The sequence below is a fragment of the Nymphalis io genome, chromosome 17 (assembly GCF_905147045.1).
Source record: "Nymphalis io chromosome 17, ilAglIoxx1.1, whole genome shotgun sequence".
Taxonomy (NCBI): domain Eukaryota; kingdom Metazoa; phylum Arthropoda; class Insecta; order Lepidoptera; family Nymphalidae; genus Nymphalis; species Nymphalis io.
Window position 1 is genome coordinate 2,273,592 of NC_065904.1, and position 27,518 is coordinate 2,301,109.

At 35.9% G+C, this 27,518-nt stretch overlaps 1 protein-coding gene across 1 annotated transcript; it reads right to left on the reverse strand.

Annotated features, from left to right (window-relative positions):
- Positions 1-1,402: 1,402 nt before the first annotated feature.
- Positions 1,403-23,217, reverse strand: LOC126774709 (uncharacterized). The gene is made up of 17 exons (XM_050496245.1): positions 23,067-23,217; positions 15,902-16,050; positions 15,018-15,180; positions 13,743-13,921; positions 12,475-12,617; positions 11,570-11,742; positions 11,106-11,332; positions 10,851-10,950; positions 10,295-10,473; positions 10,115-10,222; positions 9,804-9,970; positions 8,911-9,108; positions 8,278-8,302; positions 3,082-3,151; positions 2,204-2,382; positions 2,017-2,121; positions 1,403-1,573 (listed from the first exon to the last, which is right to left on the reverse strand). The coding sequence occupies exons 1-17, from the start codon at positions 23,215-23,217 to the stop codon at positions 1,403-1,405; spliced, it is 2,487 nt and encodes an 828-aa protein (XP_050352202.1).
- Positions 23,218-27,518: the final 4,301 nt, after the last annotated feature.

Below are 27,518 nucleotides of genomic sequence, written 5' to 3' on the forward strand. Positions count from 1 at the left end.
TAAAGAAGAATAAATACACAATTTATTTTACGAAATATATATGAGATATTCAAGAGAGAGGTATACAACTTTAAGAAAATTTTACATTTATTTCTGCTAAATGTTTCTACAATATTAAATCTGATTAAAACATCATTCGTTCGATTTTCGATTTACGTAAACGATTGAATGCATTGTACCTAGATATCTTTTTAAATAACTTTATCAGCGTTATTTGTGAAGGCTAAGCTTATAATAAATAAATTTATACCGACTTTATAGGTCAGTAAACTTTTAGGACTTCTGAAGTTATACTGACTTTAAACGACTGACGGTCGTTTAATGACCAATCTAAAAGACAGCAAGACGCGATCCTCTACTACTTGTAAAGCTAAAGGCTACAGCTACATACAATCAAATAATACAAGTTAAAAAAATAGATTTCAGTATAACTATTTGTTTTTATTATTAGCGGTTTCAGTGCTTTTTCTTCAATTGGTCTCGCAGTTATCGTCACTTAGTTTAGGCATAGCCACATATATATTTTTTAATTTACATACTTTTAAGCAGTATTCCTCTATTGAGAAAGAAATAGAGTAATCATGTATAATAGAGTAATCAAGGTCCAGCTAATTATCAAACAACACGTCATTCTTAATTATTTATTTACCTTTCACATTATTTTTGTATTTAAAAACGACAAACAGCTGACAAATTTGAATAAAATTCTAAATACTTTAGTTCATCAAGCCTGTAATGTACACTTGCATTTTATATACTAATATTTCCATCATAAGTATAACAATCGAAATAGTAATCCCATACAGCATGAATAGTAGTATCGGTCGCAAGTTGGGTAGACCGACGCTGCTGAAAGCCGACATTTTCTCTGTGCATCGTGGCTTCGGGACATAAGTGCGTTTGTGAAGAGCCGTTTGAATACCAGACTCGTGGATGCGTTTGAAACTGAATATATTGAACATAAAATTTACTTTATTTATTTACTGGTGGTAGAGCTTTGTACAAGCTCGTCTGGGTAGGTACCCATACATCAGATATTCTACCGCAAAACAGCAGTACTTGGTATTGTTTTGTTCCAGTTTGAAGGGTGAGTGAGCAAGTGTAATTACAGGCTCAAGGGACATAACATATTAGTTCCCAAGGTTGGTGGCGCATTGGTGATGTAAGCGATGGTTAACATTTCTTACAATGCCAATGTCTATGAGCGTTGGTGACCACTTACCATCAGGTGGTCCATATGCTCGTCCGCCTTCCTATTCTATAGATAAAAAAAAGTTAAAGTCCTTAACTAAGTAAAATAATTTCACTCATTGGTTGTTGGGAGTCGATGACATGATAATCAATTATCGGAAATTATTACGCCACGGCTAAAACTAATATTACTATAATATAATAATTATCCTTACGCAACTCTCAGCAACTCTATGTAAGGTGAATGTTTGTATATTGGTACAAACGGATCTAGAGCATTCATGAAATCAACTTCCACCAGGTCACACTTCTCTGTCTCCAAGAAGGTTTCCTCAATGCGTCGGTATACTGTTTCCATGAGCGAATGAAACGCAAATAAGCCCTGAAATTAACATAGTATTTATCAGCTAGTATAATTTACACAGGCTAATTGGAAGGCTATTTATAGCTTTCACATAAGTCGTTGATTCCATTTGAATCTCTTGTTTTGTTATGATATAAATTTAATTAAATATATTATACCGTACAGGATTATATAAATGATAGAAGAGCTTGGAAGTAGTAGTTGATGTTCATACAGGATATATAATTGTATATTATTGTAACATGTCATTTTTTGATTGTTCAAAAGAGTAATTACTGAGTTTCATGCCGGTTCTCGGTAGAATCTACATTCCGAACCGGTGGTAGCATTATGTTAAAGTTACAATTGCAATTGCTTCAAAAGTGCTTGTGATGGCTTACTTGAATAAAGTATATTTTGACTTTGGTATTACATAAATACTTAAATCTCATATAAATGTTAGATATTAATATAATACTTACCTGCCTCACACGTTCGACGCCTTCATTCAAATTATAAAAATTCCCTTTTCCTATTTCCGGTTCAATTTTTTTATAAATCAAACGTCTTAGTTGATCTTTTTGGGCCTAAATGATAAAATGAAATAAAAACGATATTAAGCTAATCGTTATACAAAATCAAAATTAATTAATTCGAAAATTGAATTACCTTAAGCACAAAATGGTTATAATCTACGTCTAAAGCGGCAATGGTCATCTTAGAATGAGCGAGCTGTTCTAACGTCTTTATCGTGTTGGAAGGTGCTTGTAATAGTACCACGATATTAGCCGAATACGCCGCGTAAAGAGCCATCAATGCAGTAAATACTACGAATAACATTATACGACCTGCGTTTAGAAATAACCATTATAAATTTTCATAATTTTTATTCTTATTTTACTTTATATAAAAATTGCATGTAGTTCAAAAAACGAAATTGACACTTATAAATAAGAATGTCTTATAAAAAAATATCGTTTTTTTTGTAATCGATAGTTTTAATAATACTTGGGACTTACTTCTACTAATTTAGAAATGTTACTATACGTTCCGGATTCTATTGCTCACAAAAATAAACCTTAGTCGAATCGTATTTGGTACTACCATTGGTACATTATTTATTTATTGAATAGAAAGGCGGACGAGCATATGGGCCACCTGATGGTAAGTGATCACCAACGCCCATAGACATTGGCATCGTAAGAAATGTTAACCATCGCCTACATCGACAATGCGCCACTAACCTTGGGAACTAAGATGTTATGTCCCTTGTGCCTGTCATTACACTGGCTCACTCACCCTTTAAACCGGAACACAACAATATCAAGTACTGCTGTTTTGCGGTAGAATATCTGATGAGTGGGTGGTACCTACCCAGACGAAAAAAAAACTTATTTATAACAGTCACGGTTATCTGTTCTAAAACTTAACTTCGACCGAATCGTAACTCTACTGCTCTGCTATGTTATTGTTATGAAACTATAATAAAATCTATAACGCGATGTTCTCAATCTTGCCTGAAAGTTTTTTGGGTTCCTTAGAACAACCTTGCTGGCTTAAAGCACTTATTGTCAAAAGCATTGCGTCTCCAATACTGCCATCGAGCTGTGTTTGAGTCTGGAAATAAATATTTAATAACGACAACAAAAGAAAATTAATTTATTTAGATTCTTATATTTTTATAGCGGTCAGTATCCGAGATGGCCTAGTGGTTAGAACGCGTGAATCTTAACCGGTGATCGTGGCTTCAAACCCGGGCAAGCACCACTGAATTTTCATGTGCTTAATTTGCGTTTATAATTCATCTCGTGCTTGACGGGTGAAGGAAAAATTCGTGAGAAAACCTGCATGTGTCTAATTTCATTGAAATTATGCCACATGTGTATTCTACCAAACCGCATTGGAGCAGCGTGGTGGAATAAGCTCCAAACCTTCTCCTCAAAAGGAAGAGGAGGCCTTAGCCCAGCAGTGGGACATTAACAGGCTGTCACTGTACTGTACTATATTTATAGACGAGATGGTTTAGTGGGTAAAACGTGAATGTTATATAACGGAATAACTTATAAGCACAACTTAACACAACTAGTAAATCAAGAAAATACCATACCGTGCCCAAGGTCACCGATTCCCATTTGGTAGCCAAGAGTATTGTTACACTAGATATGATAACAGTAAGAATGGTCGCCACCCAGACGTTAAAAGAAAACGGTAGGGTGAAGATGTTTGAGACGTAGGATAGAGGGGGTTGTCTGAAGATAAATTTAACTTTAAACTTAGATATTGAATCTGTAAAGACAACTACACTTAGTCGATCAGAACTTGCAACACAATTTGTACCTAAAACAATAAGAAAAAATAATAAATCAACTTCTGTTGCTGCTGCTGTGGATTAGTCAGATCGTGGTCAAATCAGTTAGAGTACTCCTGAGATTTTAAGTGCTTAATTTAAGCCAATAACTCATTATGTGTTCTGTAGTTTTTTTTTGTCTACCAAACCATAATGATGTTGCATAGTTTAATAATTTTCAAGAGTTCATCAGATCACCCAGCTTCTTTATAAAAGAAGAGCTCAAAAGTCGTTGTCCAGTATTGGGATATTTACGGATGTTACCGTTGTGCTACTATTCTATTTTTCTTTGCATATAAATCTTTCTTTAATCCCTTTAATTTAATTCAATTGATTTTACTGTTTGATTGCTGATAGACCAAAAGCAATCGATCTTAAGGCAATTTTCCTTGATTTCAATGAAATTTATATTCAATCGGGGGTCGAAATGTAACTTTATAACATACTATAATCGGACTGATATCCTGTGATTAGCGCGTCCAAACAATCTATTCAGCTTTATAATATTAGAAAATTTATAATCGTACCTAAATCAGCTCTACCAGTATTAAGATCATTGATCATTCCAGACCACTGTCCGTTTCGCTTGTATCCCCATCGGTGACTGAATATGTATTTCGGCGTAGCGTTCAGCATTTGAAATGCGATATGTACAATCATCCACGAGCTTTTAGCTATAGGATCGTGATACAGTTCCCTGAAAGTTCCCTTCTAAATTTTATACATTTTTTTTGTGCTGGCAAGACTTTTTGTATAACATGTCTATCTAAATATCTTTTAGTAGATACTACACCGCTACTTAATACTTCGTATTTATATTTTATCCAGTGGAGTCACGAATTGATGGGCTCAAATAGCAGATGGAACCAGTAAAATATTCTATAAAGAAATTCACATTATACGCCTGTGGTTAAGAATTTGGTCGAGCTATACTCCCCTACATCGTTCTGCACCAAATATCCCTCTAGCCGTGCCAAATTGCCAGTTTATCGTAATATGAGACTATCTATAATGTCTTCTGTGATATTGGTTAGACCTCGATCGGTTAACGTGGCTGATGTTGAGACAACAGGCACGGGACCTGAATTCTTCGATGCCATGGTCAATGCATTGAAGACGAGGGAGAACAGTGAGACCACTTATCATCATGTGAAATATTTGTCTGTCTTTTAGTTACAGGTTAAACAATGAAATAGGAATAAATGATTTTAATACTACATGTCGTACAGTCTATTTTCCCTTGGCAAGTGATATATAGACGAGTTGCTGTCTTGTATAACATTGGCCATAGTTAAAGGATGTCCCATTGTATCTTTCCTTCTTCTGAACATCTCTCGATTGGGTCTGGTGTCTACTAATATTTCATTGTAGAATCCACGTGGATTTGAATACGTAGGACCATTCGAAGACGGCTTATGTACTAGAACATCAAATATATTTACAATGTTACATTAAGTGGATATATTGGTAGATATTATTAAGCACAGGATGAAAATAATATAACATGGATGTATTTTATATTATTAATTTGTATATTAAATCTGTTTTCTATAAAAGAAATTTCAATGAATCCAATTAGGTACAACTGAAACAAATTATCCTAAAGGCCCGCAGTGGAGGAGTGTGGAATGGATTCAAGATTACCAGCGGAGATAATTTAAAGTTATACAGGATTATCGGATTCAAAAAATCTCTTACATTCTGATAGCGTTATCATGTCTCCGTTTCGTATAGCTAAGACGAATTCGCTATCAGCCAACAGTGGTAGATTCCAAAGATTGTTTACATCATAATTGTTTTGATTAATTTTGTGACGTAACACCAACCAACGATAAGGGAATCGAAGATGTCCTGACATCTAAAAAAATAAACGAAAAAGAAAAAAATAAATAAAAGTAAATTTTTAATTTTATAAGAAATAAGGATACTAGCAATGCCAGTTTTCAAGAAATTAATATTCCTATTTATTTAAGCGAATTTAAACAACAAGCTTGGGCTAAGACTGGGAACGACAATCCCAAGGGTTCAAGGCAAACCTGCGCCTCATGCAGAATACCGTTGCGCTATTGAAGCTAAAAATAAAATGCTTTTGGATGTAAGTAAGTACATATCATATTCGTCGGATATGATAATTAAAGAAACTTACATAATCGTGTCATTAATTTAATTGGAAATAAATATGATATAAGATTTAAATAATATCATTAAAATTATTCATCTATAATGCACGATATGATATAATCATGCAAAGCAAAAACATATATATATTTCTATAAGCTATACTTAAACGGAAATTGGGTAGCCATTGTAGTAAATTGATCCGTACAAACAGGCTATATTACGCAACTACATATCTAATAAGCAAGCCTAATTGTTACGGCTAAAGATAAGAGTCTTCTAAAAAAAAACTAACATTCAAAGCAACGTCTGCAAATGGACAACTTAAATCCACAAAATTTAATAAGGCATGGTCTTGAAGAGACGCACGTTCTATGAGAACAGACGACGATCGAATACCCGCATCAGATAATTCTTTAAAGAATAATATTTTTTCACCTGAAACGATAAATGTGTATATTAAAAAAACATTTTTTTGAATATGAAGAGAACAGAATTTTTGAATATGAAGAGTGCAATTTTGACGAGCCGGTTGGTGGATGCTTGCCTTTCACGTCGAAGGTTGTGGGTTCGATTCCCACCCAGGACAGACCTTTGTGTGCATGAACATGTCTCTTTCTCTTGAGTCTGTGTGTAATTATCTATATAAGTTATTTATTTACAAAAGAAAAACAGTATATGTAGTATATCAGTTGTCTGGTTTCCATAGTACAAGCTTTGTACAAGCTTAATTTGGGAGCAGATGGCCGTGTGTGAAAAAAAGTCCCAGGATATTATTATTATTATAATTTTAAAATGTTATGGTAATGATATATAGTTGATATAGTTTGTTTTTATAAGCTGCTATTTAATGTTTGCATAGTTGAAATAGCAAATAGCTTAAATTTAAGCAAATAATGATATATTTTTTAACAAATTAAAACTGTACCTTATTTATTTCAAATTAAGTGAAAAAATTAATAATTGCAAATATAACGAAAAATAATAAAATGTTATAGTTTAAAGTATATTGAAAAGTATATGTTTGGTACGAACAGATGGATTGGTTGAAAAATACGTATTCATAAAAAAATACTAGATACTAATATATTGCTAAGTCGATGAAATTAAGCAGCTAGTCAATAATAAACTCGTAATGAAAGTTGAAATGTATATTTAAAAGAAATACTTACTTTTCTTCCAGCATAAATTATTACAGATAAGCAAAGTTGGTTTGTTTTCATTAGCAATGTAACTCTTAATAAAATTGGTGGTGACTTCGTCAGCAAAAACTACATAATATAAAGAAAATGAAAACAAAATTGCTCTTCTTAGCATTTTTTGAAATATATTAAGCAACTGTTAAATTTTTATTGCTAACGACTTTCAACAACTTTGTATTGCAACCACTGAGTACTTATATTAAAAACTTGCTTCATAGAAATATCATTGTCTGTTCGTGAATACTATTAATATTATGAATTTTCTTAACACACGGATAAAGTAAGCTTGTCCGTTCATCGACTTAATAATTTTATAAGGGTTTAGTCGGTACTAATGCCAAAAGGTTGTTTTACTATATTCTTCTGTTTTTCTATTTTGGAATGACAAAAAAGTATAGCATTATATACTTATAATATAACATATGGGACATTTACAATGAACCAACTGTTCCGTAAGAACTGAAATCTTGACAATCAACTTATTTGACGCGTGTATTCTTGAAATGTTATGACTCTTATGTTTAATGTCGCATATCACCTTCTGAAATTACCACGACCGATTTTTCGAGTTAAAATTAAAAAAGGATGTCGACATCCGAAGACAACGAAATGATGCTAGGGGATTACATCTTGCAACAAAGCCCCCACTGGGAGAGTAGTGGTACCGCTTTAGGAAATATTTATATAAACCTAACTAACCAATAATCGCAATGAGTGGGAAAATGAATCAATTATATTGCTGAAGGTGCTAGGTTCACCTCGTCATCAGCACATTCAAATATTGAAATATATTTCAGTTGTTGTGGCGTTTATTATATTTAACTTAATATTTACTCATTGAAGACAAGCTCAGGGTTAGGAATATAGTCAAATGTAAATAGAGGTTTCCGCGCCAAATTACCGATAATTACATACCCTTTAAGCTTTGTAAATGTTAGTTTAGGAAATTAAACACAATTATAGGTCTTGTCGGTGAATTTATTATCTAATTCAGTGTAAGCTACATTATTCTTAAAAAATAAATGTGATTATAAGTTTTCATTGTGCTCTATTCCTTTTCTTAATTTGCTTAATACCCTCCTCTTCTCTCTTAGGAGTAATCTGAAAAAAAAACCTCATCTATACATATAATAAATCTATAACTGATTGCTCTCTGTACATAGAAGATATATGATTAAAACTAATACCCGGGGCTTTTATCAACGCAATAGAACCTAAAACAATGATTGTTAAAAATTTTGTCTGTTTGTCTGTGCGTTTGTGCACGCTAATCTTAAAAATGGCTTAACAGATTTGAATGCGGTGTTGACTAATATATTGTGGCTAACTTCACTTAAATTTAGTGTTTGTTTTATTTCAATCTGCTTATAAATAATAAATTTATGTCAATTTAAAGAATCACGTCGAACATTTATTTAACCGCGGGCTCAATTAGTAAATAATATTTCTGTAAAACCATAAGTAATATTAGATGAATAACAACTCAGTACTTTTTTATTATGATTGTTGGTGCTATGGTAGTATACCTATTTATATATATAAAGCATATATATTACATAAAGCAGTTTTACAGATTTAGATGGATTTCTGAGTTGATGTTTCATAGTAACTATATTTTATAAACCGTTGTGAACATTGCTCTGAGTAATTAGCGCATTTCCCTCTCAGAAAATTACCGGCATCCGAATTTGGATGACAACTATACTTACAGCCTCTTGTATGTGATCTCCAGTATGAGTACAACGATAGATATAAGCATGCCGTACAACGTGGCAATAAGAGCTGGGTACATATCAGTAATTCCTACACTGCTGAAGGTTGAAATGCTGCCGGAACATTTCGGTTTGCCGACGTGGAGACGACGATGGATGTTTGATTGAATACCCGTTTCACGGATCTTGATGAAACTAAAACAAATATGTGAATATCTAATTCATTAAATCTTCAATTTGACGGGCTGGTTGGCGTGGTTAATAGATACACGCCTTTCACGCCTAAGGTTGTGGGTTCGATTCCCACCCAGGACAGACATGTTCATGCACACAAAACATGTTTATATGTCCTGAGTCTGGGTGTAATTATCTATATAAGTGTGTTTTTACAAAAGCAAAGTAGTATATGTAGTATACCAGTTGTCTGGTGTCCATAGTACAAGTTCTGCTTAGTTTGTTATCAGATGGCTGTGTGTGAATAATGTCCCAGGATATTATTATATAATATTCAATTAGATATTTTTAATGCTAGTTTTTTTTTACTTTTCCGTTACCATTGAAAATTATCTTTAAGAGGTATTATGAAGTCAAAGTATTGATCAGTAGTAAAAAGCTAGTATATATTTGTCCTAAGTCCTAAATTCTAGCTCAGATATAATATGTAACAAATGACACGTCATTCATTAATGTGTGTTAAAGATAAAGATAGCGATGGGTTACTAAGTAAATTACTAATTAAAAAAACGTTATTAAATTTAATGCTCCTAATATGTGGATCATTTGTCTGAGCAAACAATATTGAGGAGATGTGATGTTACGATGACTCGTAGAACTTTGGTAATCATAAATTATACGATTTATAATTAATTTAATTTAGCTTTTAAACCAACCTGATTTTAAATAAATCTTTATAAGGCGAACGTTTCTGTCCTGGTAGCCAAGGATCAATTTCATTGATGTAATCAATTTCCACGAGGTCACATTTCTCCTCCTCCTGATATGTTTCTTGAATCAACCTGTATCCTGGATTCAATTCCATGTGGAAAGCGAATAAGCCCTAAAAATTATGGACATATTAATGTTTTTTATGTTAACGTATATCAAAATTCAGATGTATTTGATATTCATCCTTAAACATACAACATTAAATACTTCATTAGGATTAATAAGCCTTCAAGTTTTAATGAAGATTGCTACCTACCTTTCTTATTTTATCGACTCCCTCTTTCATGGTGTAAAAATTTGGTTTCTTCCCTTTGGGTGCAATCTTTTTATTATAGATTGCCTTTCTTATCGGCTCATTTAGTTTCTAAAATAAAATTCAAATAAGAATACAAGTGAAATATATAGTTGACTATGAGAAGGCATTTACAAGTTGTACCTTAAAGAAATAACGATTGTATTCAAAGTCGCTTGCGCCGAGTTTCAAGGGCGAATTTAGGAGGTCCGGTAAAGACCTTACTGAAGAGCTTGGAGCTCGGAGTAGGACCACGATGTTAGCAGAATATGCCGCGTATAGGATTGTCAATGCCACGAACAAAAGTAGAGTAACGCACCTACCTGTGTAATCATAATATTTTAGTCAGAATTGAGAATGTAATACGTAATTTGTTGTTTTACTCATGTAGGGAAAATGCTACTTGTAGCAAACAGGAATGATTTACACTTCTAAAATTTATGTTATTATAACCCTTTATCAAAAAATTATACGCTTGTTGCTATGGAGGTGAGTAAGATGGTGTATTTTGGGCATAAGAACCAAAATCTTGCAGCTATACTATAGTATAGGTACGGCTATTAGGTTTTTTAATACCAATATTTGTAGTATACCTAACTTTATATTCTTAATTATTAGAATGAATCAAGTGGTACTAATATAACAATCGAATATAGTCTTTAACTCGGTGTAGTAATATACAATTTAAAACATATCCAACCTGCTGCATATCTAGGTTCGAGTGTACAACCCTGCTGCAAAACGGCGCCAATTATCAAAATCAGCACATCCGCCCATGTTCCATTTAATTGCAACGGATGCTGTAACATATTACCCATATTCTAAGAACCATTGTAATAAGAAAAAAATAATTTCGTTCGTCACAAGTCTTTAAAAATTAAGTTTTTTAAAGACATTAATCTGAGAGAATTTAATCATCGTTAACTTAAGCTTCAATATTAAATTAAGAACTTACCATACCAACAGTAGCCTCCCATTTCGAAGTAATATATAAAAACAAGGCACATCCCATGACGCAGATGAATATCGCGACCCATACCGCTGTCGTGAAGGGTAAAGCGAAGATGTTCTCGAGTAAAGCCAAGGGAGGTTCTCTAAATACGAACCGAACAGCCGTAGACCCAACCATGGCTATATAGTCTATAGCTTTCATTCGCTCTTGCGTGAATATCGTAAGAGTGCCTAAAAATCAGGAGTCACGATTTTCTGAACTTTATCAGAAATATTAAGGTATGTAAGTAGGTGTAGGTACCGTGGACTGAAGTTTTTATTTTAAGGATAATATTTGTCACTAAATTTGAATCGGCAAAAGTTGAACGGTGGCAAATTTTTGAATTGGCAATTGAGGTTAATGAACATAAATTACTAACTGCCCGCTTATTCAAAAAGAAAATAAACAATACAATTACAATTAATTACCAAGATCAGCTTCCTTCTTGAGTAGATGATCAATTATTCCCTGCCAATTGCCGTTTTTGTCTTTATAACCCCAAGTGTGTGTAAAAATACGCTTCTCCGTCGCATTCAACATTTCGAAGCATATCTGGACGACCATATATGACATCTTGGTTATGGAATCTTGATGTAGATTTCTATAACACACTGATTTATTGAGGTCCATTTTGGAAAAAGCAGATATTAGTCCAATTAAAAAAAATATGCACTTATTCTGCTTATATATTAAAATGTAAATAAATCTCAAAAGACATAAAACGTTAGTTAAAACTATTAAAATCGTACACGTCTATCTCGTAACTGTAATCGTACATATTAGTGAGTACAGTATTACTTATACAGTAAAACAGTTACTGTATAAGTTCTCTCAATCAAAAGCAATATGGTATTTAAGAGGTTTTTGTTTATGAACTTATTTATTTTATAAAAGCCAAGGAAGGCAAAGAGGCCTCAGAATGTCAAGTTCCTTTGTCCATAGACTCTGGTACTGCAAGAAGTAAAAGCCACTTCATGCAATGTCATAGCGTAACTAACCATGGGATCTAAGATTTTATATCCTCGTGCCTTTACTACTAGTCCTACAAATATAAAAATAAGCATCAGTGGCGTAGCTAGCTAGGCAGACAGGCACCACTTGATGGTAAGTTCATGGACATTGACATTAAGAAATATTAACAATCCCTTCGTCGCCAAAGTGCCAACAACCTTGGGAATTAACAGCTTTTCGCTTAGCGACTGTTTAGTTAAACATTGATTTCTCCTTTTCTGTCATTATTGATTTGACATTCGAAAGAAGATGACACAATATTGTTTCACCCGCAACGTTTATAAGTAAGGCTATAAGTTGTGAAAATTGAGTATTTACATACAGTCTGTCATCTAAATGTTTCCTGGTCTCGTTGCTATCTGTGATAACATTCGCCATGGTCAGAGTATGCCTTCGCAAGTTCTTCCTTCTTATGGAAATTACTTTTGTATCTCTGTAATCTTTCATTATACCATATTCTGTTATCTGTGGGTCAATTTGTTAAAAAAGTTTCGTAAAAAAGAGTATGCATTACTGCTTTTTTAACTATTTAGAAATATATAAATTATTAGCAATACTAGACAAAACACCAAAAATAAATTAAACAACTAAGCTGGCATTTTATTGTATTGTGAATGAGCCTTTACATCAGAACGATTAATCGCATTCGACCCCAAAAACGAACATAAGATAAATTTAAAAAAAATGTTACACTTTCTAATTCTGTCAAGTGTCTTAAAATGCTATCAAATAAATTATTATAAAGCATTTCATATTTATAAATTGAATTCAGAATTTATTAATGAAAACACCGCAACCACTCCTTTAATTAAACTTGATTGATCAGACACTTCAAGGTAATGACTTACATTTACATGTTATTAATACGCGTAAAAAAAACGTTTCAATTTCACAGGAAAATATAATAATTAAATTAAAAAAAATAATTATTAAAATATAAACTTATTATTTACAATAATTGGGACGATGTTTCAATCGACAGTTTATTTTTATCTTTAGTATTATTTTGACAGTTGACAGATTTTGTGAAATAAATTGTCAAAACGTCAATTTTATTTACTTTACGAGAGAAATGTTAGTAATCGAAAGGGGGAGAAATGCGTCCACTTATTGGAGTTCTTCAAGAGATAGGGTTAGAGTGCATTTTAAGTGATTTTTGTTGGACATGTGTTATGGCGTAACTTGATAATGCAAATGTCACCTGTCAATAATTTATACAGGCCGGATTTAAGAGATCCGCTAGTACAATATAAATTTCAAATACAAAAAACATCCCAATTCCGATGTAAGCAAATTTAAATTAGTATATTATGTAGATATCGTAAAATACATATTATTATTATATCTTACAATATCTACATAAGATATTTGTTAAAAGAGTCAATTTGTGCCGCAATGTATTGAAAACTCGAATGGAAAAAATTGTTCAATTTATTTGAAAAATCATTCAATCAATCACCCACTTCTTTATTGCCCTGGGATTCAATACTTCAAAATCCGGTTCTGTTTATATAAGTACAACTAAAATATTTTCCAATATTTGTCTCATGCTAATTTTACTTAAATAAATAATAATACTACGGCAATTACCTTCAGGTTGATTCTATTTCTCTCTTCACTATCGCTAAATGTCACATTACTTGTGTTATTTCCTGCTATTTCTATAAGTAAATTGCTTGATATTTGTTTGTTTTTAAATTCAACGCTGGAGGATCGCCAAGCGCCTCTCGTCGTGTAAATTACGTCAGAACTAACCGACACTTTATATGCTGTAAAATATAATAACGGCTTAAATTTTCATTCGATTTTTTTACGACACACATACGTCACTCTCCTTTGTATTTAAATGAAAATAACTGCTTTATATTTCAATAAGTAGTTAACCCAACCACCCACTCATCAGATATTCTACCACAAAACAGCAGTACTTGGTATTGTTGTGAGTGAGCCAGTGTATTATTGAGCCGAATTTAATGAAATTTTGTATCATGCAAGCAATTTCGCATCGGTAGGTACAATTATCAGCAATTATCAATTCATTATTATTAGAATTGTTTTTTTTTTAAAAGGCAAATTGGTCACCATATGATACCAGCTTCGTAACTACAGGCACAAGGGACATAACATAACACCTTAGTTCCCAAGGTTGGTGGCGCATTGGTGATGTAAACGATGGTTAACATTTTTTACAATATCAATGTCTTTGGGCGTTGGTGATCACTTACCAACAGGTGGCCCATATGCTCGTCGTCCTACCTATACTATAAAAAAGCTATTTCCAATAGTAAATGAGTACTACCGATTTCGGCTACGGCGACAAATCTCAAGAGACATTAGTTATCTGCGGAGGACATATTATAGTGTACACTGCTGTGCGCAAACACACTGCGCAAGCACTATTCCGTCATGAAATAGTTCAGGTTTAATAACTATCAATTATCATTTACTACATTTACCTCTAACGCGCTTACCTTAAGCTATTTCTATAACTACGCAAACAAGTTCTATAATCAGCGTAACTGATTATGATTTGGACCTTATGTATATAATTAATTTCGGCTTATGCAAATAATTTTACTGATATCTGTGTCAAATATTCTTAAATATATTTATTTGTATGTTTATTTTGTATTAGATACATCGCACATGTAAAAGAAATACAGCAATGCTATTCCATAAGAACTCACTTCATTACTCATCCGTGAAATCTTGTTGTGATCTTTCAGAAGCACAAATCGTGTTTCTTTTGCACTCTCGTTATTATGTCAGTCATTGTCGAATTCAAACGAACAAATGTCGAGATATACAGAGACTTGTTACTAGTTAGAAATAGTTATAGGATTATTAGCGAACTAAAATACATACCTTCTACGAGTTGGTACTCTTTATCATTAATTTTTTTCGCAATAACTACATCGCTGTTGAGAGGAATGTCGAGTTTATTAAACAAATTGAATTTGTAAGATCCGACATTGGAATCCAGTAATAACCATCTATATGGGGACTTGAAGTACCCTTGATTACTGACCTGGTTGGAAATCGAAATAAAATATTATATTAAACTAGTTGAAAAGTAAGCCAAGATAGCCCAGTGGTTAGAAGACGTTAATATTAGCCGAAAATTTCTGATTCCAGCCTGGCCAAGTGCTACTATATTTTCATGTAGTTATCTTGTGTTTTTATCATCTAGTGCTTGCTGGTAAAACAACATGAAGAACATTGAAGAGGGGCGTGAGGCTCGCCGGTGGTATCCACTCCATTCGTGAGGCACCACGGGACCCACCAATAAGGTAAGTACCTAAGGGTGTATGAAGAACAGCTTGCGTCGGAAGTAAATCTGACACATATTTATTCACCAACTCGTATTGGATTATCCAAATCTTCTCCTCAAGGGGACGGCCTTGGCCCAGCAGTGCGACATTAATCTTTTATTAACTAGTAAGTTAGAACACAGCAATATTTAGGATATGTTAAATAACATATTGAGGTAAAATATATTCATCTTAAATAGAGATCTCATGCATACAACTTAGTTTTTTTTTTTTAAATAAACTTTAGTATTTTTTAATTCAAATTTATTTAGTGGATTATAAAAATGTAGAAATCTAAGCATTACATATCATAAATTGTAATTAATATCCATTTATATTTTAATGAGTAATTTATTTCGATGGAATAATCAGTACGAGTTCTCAGCGAACTGGTCGCAATACCAATTATAAATATATATTTTACTGTTTGCACCAGACCTGTATTAAAAACAACTCGATTCCCGGACACGATAAATCAGCCAGTAACACTATTTGGTGTAGAAAATACTCGGATCTGTTCGTTTGAAGCGAAGGCGCTAAGAAAACGTTTTCTTTAAATAATTTCCTGGCCAGCGTCAAAGTTTCAACTGCAAAAAAAAAATTGCATTTAGACAAGTATTTTTGATTAATGACCATTAGACGACCGGTCGTGTGAACTGAATTGTGGGAAGCAGAAATGTAATAACTCGGTGTTTATGTTTATTTCTGAACGAATGTGGCCCGCGACGTCGTTTGAAAAATACACTTTATTTATTAGAGGTACCACTTTTTTGTAGTTATTTGTTTTTCTAAATAGAAAAATAGGCGCTTAAACATAAAGATAACATTGGAATGTGTTTTTATTTCGATTATAACTTATTCCATTATGGTCCGATTTTTTAATCGCCAGTTAAATTTTATCTGAAAGATTAATTTGACATTTCGACAGTTTTATATATCAAATTATGTGTCAAGACGTCAATTTTATAAAATTAACCGTTAAGTAATCGGCTGTTAAGCTCACTAATTGGTGTTCGCTTGTTATTATGTCCTGATTAATATTTCGTAATTTTCATCGTTATGTTTTATTTATATTGTATCTCAATATCATCTGTAATACTCTATATCTAGAATAGAGAAAGGAACTATAACAATAGACTGTTTCGTTGGTTTAAGCTTAAAATACCGTAAACTACGAAATCCTGGGTCTTTATCATACATGGGGTCGGGCTTGTAAAATGTTATTTTAACGAAAAATTTTCAGTAGCAACCCGATAAAATAAGTCTGGCAGTTGAGTGTTTACGCTCCCGTGCCCCGGAAAGCACTTCCCGTTCGTCCCGTAGTCATTGGTCCCGCTTCTTAACTGTTTTCGTTTGTGTCGAATTCCCCGTTTAAGTTAAAGTTCCCCAGATTATACAAGAGTGAAGAAATTGAGAGTGCAAGGACTTCAGAAGGATATTAACATAATGATGTATTACGAATACAATAATATACAAAAAATATAGTATCAATAACGCAAAGGGCCACCTAGCGATGAGAAAGCCGCTGGTACGATCCTTAACTTTTTAGAACTTTAAGAAAACCTGAGAAAAAAAGCATTGTTGGTGTTCTTAAAAAACAAAAAAGACTGTTTGTTCCATCGCTTGCGTTTTGACCACGGCCGCACGGTGTCAGTAAAATATTCTGTATGTTAAATTCTACATACAAACACATCTCTGTTATGATTTTATTATACATATTGTGGAATAACACATGAGATTTCAATTATAACTTAATGTATCAACTTTCATCTTTTGCCAATTATTTTGATTCAGTTTTAAAACTAAGTGGAAGAATAAAAAGTTCAAATAAAATATAAAACATAAAAGACTTATTATATCTTGAGTTAAAAAAATACCTACTATTACCTACCTACTTTTTTGTATAGATACAAAAACAACAGCTGATACCTAACTTACGGTAGGTAGATACACCAGTTTAGTTTTAGGAGTATATTTTTATCATTATGAAGAAACTTTAAGCCGAGATGGCCCTGTGGTAAGAACGCGTGAGTCTTAACCGATGATCGTGGGTTCAAATCCGGGCAAGCACCACTGAATTTTCATGTGCTTAATTTGTGATTATAATTCATCTCGTGCTTTACGGTGAAGGAAAACATCGTGAGGAAACCTGAATGTGTCTAATTTCACTGAAATTCTGCCACATGTGAATTCTACCAACCCGCATTGGAGCAGCGTGGTGGAATAAGCTCCAAACCTTCTCCTCAAAAAGAGAAGAGGAGGCCTTTAGCCCAGCAGTGGGACATTCACAGGCTGTTACGGAAGAAACTTTAGTTTTGTTAACACAATTAAATAATTAATATTGAAAATAATACAATAAGTTGTCAGTAACATCCTTATTTTTATTTTATTAACATTTTATTAATTTGCATATATTTTAATTATTGAACCAAACAAAATCTAAATAATAATTGATTTAAAAATACCTATTTATTCTTCATTGAATTAGGCTCTTCAAATTAATTTATTGTAAAGAATACATAAATTCAGTTTCTATATCTGAAGCGTTCTATCATACTAAGGAATATATATTACGTTGTTGGTGTACTGTCGATGTTAGGGATGATTAGCCCTAGCTATATCTATCAAAAGGCCTATTTACCCATACACCTACGTTTTCTATACTAATATTATAAAGAGGTAATATTTGTGAGGTTGTAGGGGGTAATCTCTGGATGTGCTGAACCGATTTTGAAAATTCTTTTACCAATAGAAAACCACATTATTTTTGAGTGTCATAGGCTATATATTAACCCGAAAAATGAAAAAAAATAATATAAATCATAGCACTCAGCACTAACCGATTTTTATCTGGTGGTAGGATGCTAACATCCGCCTGGCTTGTTACCACCGTACGCATGGTGAAAAACTCGTGAAGTGGCTTGCAGCCGCGTTTCGAGATCAGCCAGCGTACAGCCAGAGCCCGAGCGAGTATTGCCGCGATGGGTGTTGGTCCAATTGGAGACGGCTGTTGAACCAATGCCGGGGGAAACTGTATTGACCCGCCGGACAGGGAGACCCGAATAAACGGCTGTTCCGCTGGCCGCCCGTGGCATAGTACAGGGGCCCGAGCGTGCCTAACCAGCTCGTGAGGCTGCCCCACCAGCCCACGCATAATCTCGGGGTGGACCGTCGTGCCGGTTGGTGACCGGTAGGTGGGGTCCCGGCGGCCACTTCCGGGGGGGTTCGGGGGCCCTTCCGTCCGGCGGGTCAGTGTATTTTTCCTTTTGGCAACCACTTGGGGAAACACGCCTCCACGCTTTGCCCATCCCTATCGTGGCAATACATCGCTCGCTTCACGTCTCTTTTCCATTCTATTTTTCCCAAATGGCGCAACAAAACAGAAATAACGGTCGTACAGCGGTGCACACCCCCACCATACCCTCGCTGTTTGAGGTCGAGTTCTCTAACATCCGAGGACTCCACACTAACCTCAACGCTGTCCACCACCATCTCGAGACAGCACGGCCAGCAATGTTGTTTCTCACGGAGACACAAATACTCCGTCCTGCCGATACCAGCTACCTTAATTATCCCGGCTACACGTTTGAAGAATCCTTCAAAGCGAAAGCCGGAGTATGCTTGTTCGTCAGGACGGATGTTTGCTGTCACCGACTGCGCTGCTTGGAGGACCCCTCCTTCTCCATATTGGTGGTACGTGTGGACCTGGTTCGTCAGAGCCGAGTATACGTGTGCCTCTACAGATCCCACAATGGTGACTTGGAGACAAGCCGATTATTTGACCATCTTAGTCGGGTGGCAGATGCTGCGCAAGAGCAATTTCCTAACGCGGAATTGGTGTTTTTGGGGGATTTTAATGCTCACCACGAATCCTGGTTGAAATCCCTCAAAACTGACCATGCTGGAAGGACTGCTCATGCTTTTGCTCTCACACATGACTTGACCCAACTCGTTGATCAGCCCACCAGGATCCCAGACATTGATGGGCAAGCACCTTCTCTACTGGACCTTCTGCTGACTTCTCACCCGGTGGAATATCAGGTTGTGGTTCAGGCTCCTCTTGGCTCTTCGGATCACAGCCTTATTTCTACCAGAGTGCCACAGGCCAAGCTGCCGCCACTAGCGGTATGCAAACGTCGCGTTTGGCACTATAAGTCGGCGGATTGGGACGGTATGCGCGATTACTATGCGTCGGTCCCTTGGAAAGAACGTTGCTTCAGTGGGAATGACCCGACAGCTAGTGCCGCTGCTGTTGCTGGCGAGATCATGCTGGGAATGGAATACTACATTCCTAGCTCAGATCTCGTCAGTAGGAGTACGCGTAACCGTTGGTTCACTCGTGAATGTGCCGATGCTGTATCATCTAAGCAGGCGGCATATCGCAAGTGGATCAACGGTTGCTTTAGCGGGGCATCTAACATTGACTCACTGAAAGCAAACTATAATAAAAATTCCAAGTCCTGTAGAAAGGCATACACGAGAGCGGATGCACAGCGCATTGTACAGATTGGTCATGACCTTGTTTCGCATCCTAGGGGCTCCCGTAGCTTCTGGCGTCTGACCAAGTCTGTGCAAAACAATTTCTGCCAACCTACGCTGCCACCGCTCAGAAATCCGGACGGATCGCTAGCTCACAGTCCGCAAGAGCAAGCTGATCTCCTGGCTAAACTCTTTGCCGACAATTCCGTCATCGATGATTGTAGTGCACTGCCACCTACAATACCTGCATGTGGCCATACGATGCCTGACATTAAAATCAGGCAACGTGATGTGCGTGCGGAGCTGCAATCACTTGATGTACGGAAAGCTAACGGTCCCGATGGAATACCAGCCATAGTGCTGAAGAAGTGCGCAGCGGAGCTGTCTCCTGTGTTAACGCGCCTGTTCCAACTTTCTCTCTCTTCGGGAAGTGTGCCGGAGGCTTGGAGAAGAACTAATGTGCAAGCGGTTCCCAAAAAAGGGGATCGGTCTGACCCGGCAAATTATCGGCCAATAGCTATCACCTCAGTACTTTGTAAGGTGATGGAACGGATTTTAGACAACCAACTGATCCATTACCTAGAAGATCACTCTTTAATTAATGATCGTCAATACGGGTTTCGACCAAAACGGTCCACAGGTGATCTTCTAGCGTACGTAACGCACCTCTGGGGTGAAGCTATCGACAAGCATGGAGAATCGTTGGTTGTCAGCCTCGATATCTCCAAGGCTTTCGACAGGGTCTGGCACAGAAGTCTTCTCTCCAAGCTGCCGGCATATGGTCTGCCTGCTCAGCTATGCTTCTGGATTGCCAGCTTCCTACACAAGCGTAGCCTTCGTGTTTTAGTTGATGGTTGCGCTTCAAAATTCTATGTAGTGAATGCTGGGGTCCCCCAGGGATCTGTGCTATCTCCCACACTCTTTCTTTTGCATATCAATGATATGCTCTCTCTTGGGAACATACATTGCTATGCAGACGATAGTACAGTGCATGGTGGATACCACGGACGCGCAGTGGCTGGGCGAGCGGAAATTGAGGAGAGGCGGAAGAATCTTGTCATTGAACTCGATAGGACGTTAGAGCTCATCGCCAAATGGGGCTCTGATAATCTTGTTGAGTTTAATGCCAAGAAAACACAGGTATGCGCTCTCACGGCGAAAAAGTCAACATTTTCCCCTCTTCCCTCCCTCTGTGGTACTCCGCTGGTGATGCAAAGCAAAATCGCCATGCTGGGGATTGACGTTCGCTGCGACCTTAGTCCAAGGGATTACATCGAGGCTGTTATAAAAACAGCTTCACGGAAACTCGGAGTTCTGAACAAGGTGCGGCGCTTTTTCACGCCACAACAACTGTGCCTGCTGTACAAAACACAGGTACGGTCTTGCGTGGAATATTGCTCGCACCTTTGGGATGGCTCCGCTAAGTACCTACTTGAGGCCTTGGACCGGTTGCAGCGACGTGCCGTACGCATTATTGGCGACGTAAAGGTCACAAACACCCTTGAACCTTTACAATTGCGTCGTGAGATAGCAGCACTGAGCGCTTTCTATCGACTGTATCACGGCGAGTGCTCTGAGGAATTATTCTCTCTAATTCCTGCTTCCTCCTTCCTTCTTAAGTCCACGCGAGCTGGTTCTCGATGTCACCGCCTAACTGTGACATCAATTCCATCGCGAACAAAGAAATTTGGCAACTCCTTTCTTTGTCGCACTTCCAAAAAATGGAATTCCTTACCAGCTCACGTGTTCCCCTCCTCTTACAACCCGGGTTCCTTCAAACGAGGCGTGAAGAGGCATCTTGCGGGCCGGCAAGGCGAAGGCGGCTAGTGCAGAACGTTTTTCCCGTCTGTACTGGCCGTCGTCGCGTTTGGACTCTACTACCACTTACCAACAGGTGGAGTAGAGTCATTTGCCCTCCCGGCGAATATAACCGAACCACAATCATAATTTCATCACAAGTAAAAATGTTTACCGTCCAACGAAGTGGGCGCGTGTCAGCAAGTTTACTGGTGGTAGAGCTTTGTGCAAGCTCGTCTGGGTAGGTACCACCCACTCATCAGATATTCTACCGCAAAACAGCAGTACTTGTTATTGTTGTGTTCCGGTTTGAAGGGTGAGTGAGCCAGTGTAATTACAGGCACAAGGGACATAAAATCTTAGTTCCCAAGGTTGGTGGCGCATTGGCTGTATAAGCGATGGTTGACATTTCTTACAATGCCAATGTCTAAGAGCGTTTGGTGACCACTTCCCATCAGGTGGCCCATATGCTCGTCCGCCTTCCTATTCTATATAAAAAAAGTGATATATATTTTAAAAAAATGTTTTCGATTATATGTCAATTTCATCTTTTTAAGACAGGGAGTTAACATTTAATTTCTTGTCTTCTTTTTACATATATATATTCCTGTCTTGTATATAATTGTAATCCCTGATGGTTACAACTAAATAAATAAAATAAAATAATTATACATAAGACAATAATATTACTAATGCAATTAGTATAACATTATATTTATTACATGTCATTTATTGATTGTTAAAAAGAGTAATTACTAAGTTTAACGCAATTCTTCTTAACTTTTTTTTTATTGTATAGATAGGCGGACGAGCATATAGGTGACCTGATGGTAAGTGTTCACCTTGTAAGAAATGTTAACCGTTGCTTACATCGCCAATGCGCCACCAACCTTGGCTTACTCACCTTTCCCACCATGAAACAATAGAACCAAGTACTGCTGTTTTACGGTAGAATATATGATGAGTGGGTGGTACCTATCCAGACGAGCTTGCACAAAGGCCTATCACCAGTATTTTTTTTTAACAAATACATGTACATATAATAAAATTTAAGAATTATTCTTGTATTTTACTATATCTTTGTACATTATACATTAAAAGTGTTTATTCGTCGGAATTGGAATGGTTTTCGTTTAAGAAATCTCTATCATGGGGCCCCATCTCTTGCGGAGGCAAGAGTCTGTTGCCTTCATCTAAATCGGGCCTTGCCAGTGGCTTTATATTAAAAATTGTAAAATGACGATTCAGAACACATTTCAAAGCTTACTTGAATAAAGTATATTTTGTCTTTGACTAAACATGAAATGAGATCACATTTCTTACTTACATGGACTCCAACATAATTCCGGAGTTAATAAAGCGCTTGGCGCATCCTCAGAGATAACAAATGATGTAATAAGATTAACAAGATTTGCATTCAAACGACTTATAAATGACAAGCAAAGAAATATGAACTGGAATATTTTTTTTAATTTCATTTTCAATTCTTGTTACAGACTATTGTGTAGTATTTACAGAGGTTTCATGACGAAATAGAATATATTATGCCTCCGTTACAATTTGCATTAAATATTAAATGTGCGACATGAAAGTAAGAAGGGGCAATATTTTTTATATGCCTGTACAGTCGTTCACATAAGTTGTTTCGTAATAATTTAATTATTTGTTTTTTAGGTTTACTGTTATTGTTAATGATTGGCGAAATTATTCAAGGTTAATTGAAATAGTCTAATGTATCGCAAATGAACAAAGTACTTAGCACTTTCAAATCTTCGTTTTTTTTTTTATAGAATAGGAGGCGGACGAGCATATGGGCCAACTGATGGTAAATGGTCACCATCGCCCATAGACATTGGATTTGTAAGAAATGTTAACCATCGCTTACATCACCAATGCGCCATCAACCTTGGGAACTAAGATGTTATGCCTCTTGTGCCTGTAATTACACTGGCTCACTGACCCTTCAAACCGGAACACAACAATACTAAGTACTGCTGAAAATATAATGAATTGTATGTAAATCATTACAAATCGATTTTAATTTTGAAATTTTATTTATTAATTAAAACAGTCGCATGTTACTTAAAATAATATATAAACAAAACAGACATTTATATTTAGGTATTTCAAACGATCGATGCAAATAACAATTTTTTCCTTCGCAGTACCATAAGGGTATATAAAATATTCTGTTTTGAGTTAACGACACGCCCTTAAGACATTATGCCACTTAGGACGCTAATATATCGTCATAGCTTACACATAATTTAAATATTTACGTGAAAATATTACCGATACGTTTAGAGATCCATGTAAAAAAACGCCTAAAAGCGTTCGGATTCTGAATTTTTTGTTTTTTTTTTTCACTTGTTTATTAATAATATCCTGGGATAATATCCTGGGACATTTTTCATACACGGCCATCTGATCCCAAATTAAGCTTGTACAAAGCTTGTGCTATGGAAACCAGACGACTGATATACTACATATACTACTTTTCTTTTGTAAAAACATACTTTTATAGATAATTACACCCAGACTCAGGACAAACAGATATGTTCATGAACACAAATGTCTGTCCTGGGTGGGAATCGAACCCACAACCTTCGGCGTGAAAGGCAAGTGTTCTACCAACTCAGGCCAACCGGCTCGTATATTAAGCAGTTATGGCAATGAAAATCGTACATAGGTATTTTCAATATATAAATATAGAGAATGCATTTCATGAATGACTGTTCGATATTTAAAAATTATGTAGATATATTTAAAAAAAAAAAAAAACAAAAATTAAATTAGTGTTCAAAAATACAGTATGATTAAACAAATTAAGTTTAATTATTCTTATAAGTAAGCAATAGAGTAATTGAAATGTACATATTATAAAACTAAGTCCCCACAACGTCTGTCTGAACGCAATAAACTCAAAAACTACCAAACGGTTTTCCAAAATTTTTTCACCAATGGATGAAGGGATTTATAAGGAATGCTTAGGTATATAATTTATTAAGGTTTTATGAAAATTGGCTGAAACGTGAAGATAAATGTTGAAGATGGCGAAAGAAATTATGCCGACTGAGAGCTTAACTGACGGATGCCGGGTTAACCATTAGACTTATATGTATTGTTATATACAGAAAAGTTCTATGTAGATCCTCATTCTGCCCGTGCAAAGCCGGAACGGGTAGCTAGTGTTTTATTATTATTATACTGGTGGTAGAGCTTTGTGCAAGCTCGTCTGGGTAGGTACCACCTACTCATGAGATAATCTACCGCAAAACTTTAGCAGTACTTGGTATTGTTTTGTTCCGGTTTGAAGGGTGAGTGAGCCAGTGTAATTACAGGCACAAGGGACATAACATCTTAGTTCCCAAGGTTGGTGGCGCATTGGTGATATAAGCGATGGTTAATATTTCTTACAATGTCAATGCCTATGGGCGTTGTGATCACTTACCATCAGGTGGCCCATATGCTCGTCCGCCTTCCTATTGGATAATATATATATATATATATATTATCGTCCTTCCTATTCGATATTTCGATATATATATATATATATATTATCGAATAGGAAGGCGGACGAGCATATGGGCCACCTGATGGTAAGTGATCACAACGCCCATAGGCATTGACATTGTAAGAAATATTAACCATATATATATAACAATATAAAATGTTCCATCTATGATATCATTTGATCGAGTAATTACAAAACAATTAAACCAAAAATATTTACCATTCCAAAGGAAATCAATTAATAATTAATAATTTTTTTATGTAAATTGAAATTGCATACTTATGGACAATAACAGTTTATTTTTGCACTATAAATATTTAATTGTCTTGTTGTGAATATGTACTTGAACAGAGGTGTAATAATTTTTTGCAATTATTGTTTATGTATCAAAATCATGTCTTTTAAATCCTAGGGATTTTTAATTACATAAACATTAAATGAGTCACACGTTTTGATTTCTTGGAAGACCCTTAAATAAAAAAAATAAACTCGTATAATAAAATATAATGGTTAATATATATATGTATGTCAGAGATAATAAATTTAAGCGGGTATACGACGTCACTTATTAGAATAGCAACACCACACAACGTGATGTATGTCATGTCGGTTGGTCGGTTGTCAGACGTCAAGTATAAAAAATATAAGACTTAATATGTAGCCGAATGATGGAAATATAAAATATAAAGGAGTATATCAGTAGCGCGTGTGATCATTTTGTCGAGCGACCCCTTGGTCTCCTGCTCTCAGGACAGCGCCAGCGCCGGACGTGAGCACTGACTGATTTAATAAAATAAACATATTGGACGACAATGGCGGCCATTAAAATGGCAATCCATTTGAATCCGCGACATATATATTTAAAAAATACTTTTATATATAAAATGTTTTATATGTGCTATTGATGAGCCAATAATGATTATAGCCATAAAGATACATTGTCAGCAGAGCTTTTTTTTATCGTGGGGAAATCCTCATGGATACCTTCCATATCTAAAATGATACACGGAGGGTTATGTCGGACTCTTGGACTCTTACCGACTAAAACCACCACGGTTCCAGCGATCCACAATTGGCGAAGTTGCGGGTACGCTTGCATTCTTCCGCGCCTCCACCTGTGGCTGTTCTTTTTGTCGAACCCTTCGATGTTAAATACCCCTGTTGGGATGTGCCGGTTATGCTCACATATTTTATTGGGGGGCCCTATACTTTAAGCAATGAACTCCCCCTTTTCATTGCCCGGAGGTTCTCTTCATGGAGGTAAATAGTTGGCGTTGCGATGCCGTCTGTAGCCTGTTCTCCTTTGGCGCATCGGGTCTGCGAGTGCATCTTTCTCCCTTTCTCCTCCTCTCCTCCGCCGCCTCCTTTTGCTTCATGACACCATCACAAAAGGTTATCATCGTCTTCCAGGAATTTTCGCTCTGTAGCATAGACTTTACCACAGCTAGTAGCGATAAATCTTCTCCTACAGCTGCAATCAAGCGGTGTCTCGATTCCTCCCATGCAGGGCATACTTGTAAAGTATGTGTCGCTGTGTTCTCCTGCGCTCGGCAATCATGGCAAATTGCGGTTGGTTCCCTTCCAGCGATTTTCCACAGATATCTCCCGAAACATCCGTGCCCTGAGAGAATCTGCACTAAATGGAAAGTCAGTGGAGAACGTTGCCTTTTACACCATTTGAGCAGGACAGGTCGAATCGCCTCTATTGTAGTGTGGCCTACAGTGGGCTCCGCAAGTCTCTCTTCCCACTTTCGAATAAGCATCGAAAGTTTATTGGCCCTCCATTCCTTTTCCAGCAGAGCTGAACCAACATGTAACAAACCCTTGGGATTGGAGGAAGCGGCTGAAATTCAACTTGCAATATTTGATCTAAGCACACTGAGAATCATTCCAATTTAAATTAATACTTGTTAAAATTACAAAAAAAATTACAAAAAATCGCTACCAAATATAGCTTTCATCAACATCCACTATAGTCTATCTAAATTAATATTATGTTATTTATTATTAGAGCTCCTCCTACCTCATATCCTATAAGTTATCACTTACTCCGTTGGTTGCCTGGACTCTTCCAGGCAACCAACGGATCGCTATGTAGCGATACTACTTTTATTTAGGCTGTATCCATGTTTTGTATTTTTTTCTCTTTGTGGTGTACAATAAAGTATAAAGTAAAGTAAAGTCTACAAAGTCGTAAAGCTTACATCAATATTTCTGAACATCTTCAATTAATACTGAGAACCAATTCAATTGCCGGCTTGTCAC

Excerpts from the sequence above, each read along its gene's own strand:
- LOC126774709 (XM_050496245.1), bottom strand. The coding sequence starts at position 23,217 with ATGAAATTAAAAAAAATATTCCAGTTCATATTTCTTTGCTTGTCATTT. Across the intron at positions 8,303-8,910 it reads GAGATCACATACAAGAGGCT|ATTACTCCTAAGAGAGAAGA; the intron begins GTAAGTATAGTT and ends TTTTTTTTTCAG. Across the intron at positions 1,574-2,016 it reads GCGTCGAACGTGTGAGGCAG|GGCTTATTTGCGTTTCATTC; the intron begins GTAAGTATTATA and ends TGTTAATTTCAG.